The 412-nt window shown below is 46.1% G+C and overlaps 1 protein-coding gene across 1 annotated transcript; it reads left to right on the top strand.

Annotated features, from left to right (window-relative positions):
• Window positions 1-70: 70 nt before the first annotated feature.
• LOC106512796 (WD repeat-containing protein 92) lies at window positions 71-393 on the top strand (the record flags this gene model as incomplete). Its single annotated transcript, XM_014001330.1, is given in 1 exon segment — window positions 71-393. A coding segment is annotated over 1 exon segment (208 nt), but the record flags the coding sequence as incomplete, so codon positions are not given.
• Window positions 394-412: the final 19 nt, after the last annotated feature.

Below are 412 nucleotides of genomic sequence, written 5' to 3'. Positions count from 1 at the left end.
GGACACAGCCTTTGACTAGACCTTTCTGCTGTGCTGGCATCTGAGTCATACATAAATTCTGTCATTTCAGTGAGTACCCTGCTAAAAGAAGCAAGAAGGACTTTGATGGGGTGGATGTGGGTGTAGCTGGGTCAGTCAGCCTTTTACAGAACGCCACTCTGTCCTCTCAGCCAATCAACAGCCTGGACTGGAGCCCCGACAAGCAGGGCCTGTGCCTCTGTTCCAGTTTTGATCAGTCTGTTCGTGTGCTGATTGTCACAAAACTCAATGTGGTCTGAGAGACTCATCAGGAGCTGGTCTCTCTGTTTTCCTTTTTCTGTCTTTAGACATGATCCACGTTTAAAGATGATGTCATAAAAGCTTTGTTTTGTTGTGACTGAAGTTTACTTTGAACATGTGTCCTGCTGAGACT

The sequence above is a fragment of the Austrofundulus limnaeus genome, unplaced genomic scaffold (assembly GCF_001266775.1).
Source record: "Austrofundulus limnaeus strain Quisiro unplaced genomic scaffold, Austrofundulus_limnaeus-1.0 Scaffold14152, whole genome shotgun sequence".
In the NCBI taxonomy this organism is placed as follows: Eukaryota; Metazoa; Chordata; class Actinopteri; order Cyprinodontiformes; family Rivulidae; genus Austrofundulus; species Austrofundulus limnaeus.
The sequence above is the reverse complement of the archived record's forward strand: the minus strand, read 5'-3'. Positions and strand labels throughout refer to the sequence as shown.